At 37.7% G+C, this 4,906-nt stretch overlaps 1 protein-coding gene across 1 annotated transcript; it reads right to left on the bottom strand.

Annotated features, from left to right (window-relative positions):
- Positions 1-2,709: 2,709 nt before the first annotated feature.
- On the bottom strand, positions 2,710-4,525 carry LOC113333648. The gene is made up of 4 exons (XM_026580068.1): positions 4,138-4,525; positions 3,907-4,011; positions 3,137-3,814; positions 2,710-3,086 (listed from the first exon to the last, which is right to left on the bottom strand). The coding sequence occupies exons 1-4, from the start codon at positions 4,523-4,525 to the stop codon at positions 2,710-2,712; spliced, it is 1,548 nt and encodes a 515-aa protein (XP_026435853.1).
- Positions 4,526-4,906: the final 381 nt, after the last annotated feature.

Consider the following 4,906-nt stretch of genomic DNA (forward strand, 5'->3'; position numbering starts at 1 on the left):
AAATCAAATGTCAACTGAAAATACATAGCTAATAAGTGGCATCCTAAATGTATATCTCCCTCAACTGAAGTTAACTAAATAATGAGCAGAAATCATGTCATGAGGTAGATTTTGTACCTTAAGTTCTTTCCAAACATCGTCCTTGTACTTGTCAGGCACTTTCCTACAGGTTTCGTACGAAATAGGCACATGGGTATGAACCAAAGCACCCTTCCTGTGGTTGAGTTTTGTTGCTTTGGCAGAAATGAGTAGTCCATATTCGTCGACCTCCACTGGTGCTACCATAATAACCTGTAAAATACCAAATATGAAAGATTAAGATCGAGAAGTAGAAAACAAAATCTAAAACAGAGCATCAATAGAATAAAACTATCCACAAAATAGAACGTATTGACATAGCACAAGTGATCAAACCAAACAATTCAGAGAAAGAGGGTTTAATTAAAAGTTAGATAAGAAAGATTGGAAGATTTTAGTGCGCGGTCTTTCCAACTTAAACTACAGAATCAACACAAATAAGATCTTCTAAACTCTCATATTATCAGTAAGAGCTGACTGATAAACTGTCGGAGATTCAAGCTTATCTACTGCAGACGTTAACTTCTGAGATGAATGTAACACCACAGACCATCCTTCGGGTGAAAGATCTGTTGAGTAAAACACTTGGGATGCTTCAGATGCGAGTATAAACGGCTCATCAACCACTCTATTTATACTTTTCATCTTGGACAAGTTAACTATCACACTTGAGGTTGCATCAACTTGGCACCCATTAGTTTTATCTTCAACTCTGACCCAATCACAGTAGAAAACAGTTTCTTCAAAATCCAAGTAATTCAAACTGATAATCTCTTTAATGACTCCATAATAGGTTATTTCAGATTCGATGTAATTTGTGTCCGTCGACTTAGCTCTTTGTCTTGTAATAGCTTTCATTGACACACCACTGTTTTGAGATACCCGCTTCGCATCACAATCTTGTGGGGAGAAAGTAAAGCCATTGACTTGGTATTTTGTATATGATTGTGCCTTGAAGAGAGGTCCTTGCACGAGTCGCCAGAGAATTGACTCAGTTTCATTGGCTTCTAGCAACTGTAGAAGATCATGCTCAAGTTAGTTTCATAACCAAAACAACACATGGTTTTTACTAAAAACCATAAACATATTTTCAGAAATCAATATACTGAAGCAAAAAGAGAAAAGCAATATAACGAAACAATATTAGGTTATAATACAAAGAAGACAGCAAAAGCACCCAGGATTGAGAATTCAAGGGAAATGATGGTTCCATCTAGACCCTAGTACAATGTTGGTTCACAGACACTACCATGTGCAGGAGAAAATGAAAAACTTCCAACTGATAAACTTTTAAAAAATCGCAATTGATATTGTATTAACTGAGATAACACCAATGTCACACTACCAATGTCAACTGATAAACTTTTAAAAGATGCAGAGAGATGTAGTGAAAGATAATGCACATGACGATCCTAGTTCTTAACCATGGAGCATGATAAGATTGCATCTAAGACATAACAAGTATGAGCTAAGCAGAATACCTTGTTCAACACAATATCACTTGTACATAATAAATTCAGATAGAAAAATGTTATGATTCTTATGAACCTTTAGATTGTAACTTGGTTATATTTTTGTAACTACACAATAAGTTGCAAAAGACATTGTGTTCCATTACTTCGTCGTGTAACCATAAATGATAAGTCTTTGGGGTCTCGTTGGACGCATGAGACTTGGCGTGGTTAACATAGGAGTCATACTTCCTACAAATAACAATCAAGCAATATTAGACCGATGATCCCAATTATCAACAACAACTCAGTGATGTGAAACTAATTTTTTTTACCTTTGCCAGTCTTTGATTCCAACAAACTTAGAAAGTATCCATATGTGAGCTTGTTCAAACTGCATTTGTTTCAGGTGAAAGTCCTTAGCATTACTTAACGTCATATCATCAGCAAACTCGCCAGAATCATCCAGAAAGGCCTGTCGAGTATGTTTATGAGTGCCACAACCATCTCCTGAGATGTCCTCCATACAGTATAAGCTAGCTTCTCGCAGCGTATAGCCTCTTGCAATGCACCCGTCAATGTACCTTCTATTACGCACCAATATTTTGAAACCTTTCATTAACCTGTAAAAATCAGTGGCAAAAATTTCAATTAGTGTTCAAATCACAGTTCAATAATGCCAACTTCTCAAATTATAAATTCTAAAACAAAGTAAGTTGGGTAGTTACCTCTCAAAGGGGTACATCCACCTAAATTTGACCGGACCGCAGATTAAAGCTTCATCCGCTAGGTGCACCATCAGGTGAATGATAATAACGAAAAATGATGGAGGAAAATGCTTTTCCAGTACACACATTGCTTCCACCAGACTCGATTTTTCTTTTAAGAGATGTTCTCTGTTAATTACCTTCGCACACGGAACTTTGAAAAATATACTTATCCGCAGCAGTACAATTCGGAGATCTTTAGGTAGTGATGTCGCGATATGAACCAGTAAAGGAAATAGATGTTGCATTAGAACACGGTAATCATGAGACTTGAGATTCCTTATCTCCGGAGGATTGATGCTGATGTTGTTGCGAATATTGGAAGAGAAATTTGAAGGGACCTTCAAGTTCTTCAAGATAGTACAAAAAGCAACTTTCTCTTTTTTCGTCATTGCAAAACTTCCATCTGCCATTTATGTTTTACCAGTCAATTCATCTGTTTGCATCCATACCTTCCTTTTAATTCTAATAGCCTCCAAATCCGTGCGCGCATTAGGACCATCCTTTGACTTGTTATTCCCCATTATAGTATTTATAATATGCTCTGTTATATTTTTCTCCGTATGCATAACATCGGTGCAATGCCGAATAGAGTTTGAACTCCAGTTTGGCAAATCATATAAAATGGACCTTCTTGAAAATAAACAGTGCTTAGATACCTCTTCTTCTTCATCAGTACCGTATTCAGATCCTATTTTACATTTCTTTGTTGGTTGTTTTCTTTTACCTTGCCTGCATTTCATATTATGTACCATCTCTTCAACTCGCTGCCCTGTTAGTGGCCATGGAGCTGTACCGCATTTTACCCCTCCAGCAAAATTCAATTTATCATCTCTATACTTGCTGAACGTCCCATGTAACAAATCTTCTTGCTGAACGGCGGCCACTCAGTAACTGTATATTCTCCACAAGTTGGGAATGCATAATACCCATGAGTCACACATCCAGACAACGTACCCAAAGCCGGGAAATCACGGATAGACCACAGCAGCCTCGCTTTCATCATAAATTCCGTCTTAGTGAAGGCATCGTATGTTATAGCACCTACATTCCATAATTGTTTCAGCACATCTATCAATGACTGTAAATAGACATCTATATCCTTGCCCGGTGCTCTTGGGCCTGATATCAACAATGCCAACATCGAGAACTCCCGCAACATGCAGTACGAATGAGCAAAGTTGTAAGGATGGAGAATTACCGGCCAACAACTATAATTCAGACCAAAACATCCATTCGGGTTGAAGCCGTCTGTTGCTATCCTGAGTGTAACATTTCGTGTCTCCTTAGAAAACTCTAGAGAAAACTTATCCGCACACTGCCAAGCTGCAGAATCAACTGGATGTCGCATCACATTCATACCCGACTGCGTTTTACAATGCCAAAGAATTGCCTCTGCTATCCATGGTACACTGTAAAACCTTCTCAGCCTTTCAATTATTGGAAAATGTCTTAATGTCTTTTGCGCAACTTGGGTAAGTTTCCTCTCATCATTGAAAACTTTTATATATCTTGGTTCTTGACAGACAAGACACTTCATCAATGTACTTCTATCCTTCCAGTATAAGATCCAGTCATTTACACACGCATCATAGTTATATAATCCATACCCAGTTCTTGAATCATCTTTTTAACTTCAGGGAACTTGCACGGCAACGATTTTCCTTCAAGAAGAAACTCTTTCATCAATTCTAAGACTGCGGTTGCACCATTATCTGAAATTCCATACTGGGTCTTGATGTTATTCAGACATATAGAAGCGTACAGAGCTGTTTTTCCTTTAGGACATTAATCATACAACGGTTTTCTTGCACGCTCATGCAGATACTATCTTCTCTTACACCTGCTTGTTCCAGCATTTTCATCTACTCTGCTTGTTCCAGCATTCTCATCTACTCCATCTCCAGCATTCACACCAATACCTGCTCCAACATTTTCATTTGCACCATATGTTGTAGTAGGATTAACTGAGGGATCGACTACATGTTCAAAATTTTCAGCTGCATCTTCTACATTGACATCCACACATTCTGCTGAAGTATTAACCCTATGTGCTTTTACCACAGATCTTTCACCATGAAAACGCCAAAATGTGTACGAAGATTCAATCCCATGTTTGAGAAAATGTAAGGAAATCTCACCAAGTGGCACTAAACCGCTACAGTTAATACAACGCTTACAAGGGCATGAGCACAACGTACTCCCACCACCATTATTCTTGACAAACATTATAAATGATCTGATACCTTCTATGTATTCTCTGGACTTACGGGCACAATTCATCCACCTCTTGTCCATATCATATGACATGACACCCTTCAAGATACAAATTTTACAAGATTAAATTAAGTAGCTCTGGTGGTATTAAGGGTTGCCGAGGCCCTAATAGTTAACATAAGAACTATCATTTTATGTATGTGACAGAGTTAGCTACGAGTAGCAAATGTATAACCACTAGGACTAAATAACCACAACATACTTAGGACTGTAAAACATACCATATACCTAGTAACTGACTACAAGGTAGCAAGGATACAATATTGAAACAACTTTCACCTAGTTTCGATTCAGTTAGTTCTTTCAGTTTATAAAATCTTCTTCTTTTGTTTG

Source organism: Papaver somniferum, unplaced genomic scaffold (genome assembly GCF_003573695.1).
Source record: "Papaver somniferum cultivar HN1 unplaced genomic scaffold, ASM357369v1 unplaced-scaffold_133, whole genome shotgun sequence".
In the NCBI taxonomy this organism is placed as follows: domain Eukaryota; kingdom Viridiplantae; phylum Streptophyta; class Magnoliopsida; order Ranunculales; family Papaveraceae; genus Papaver; species Papaver somniferum.

What these genes read in the sequence shown, in the direction of transcription:
- LOC113333648 (XM_026580068.1), bottom strand. Translation starts at nt 4,525, where the DNA reads ATGTTTGTCAAGAATAATGGTGGTGGGAGTACGTTGTGCTCATGCCCT. An exon ending in AAATGCTGGAACAAGCAGGT is followed by an intron (nt 4,012 to 4,137) that starts GTAAGAGAAGAT and finishes ATGGAATTTCAG; the next exon opens with ATAATGGTGCAACCGCAGTC. An exon ending in TTACATGGGACGTTCAGCAA is followed by an intron (nt 3,087 to 3,136) that starts GTATAGAGATGA and finishes AATGCGGTACAG; the next exon opens with CTCCATGGCCACTAACAGGG.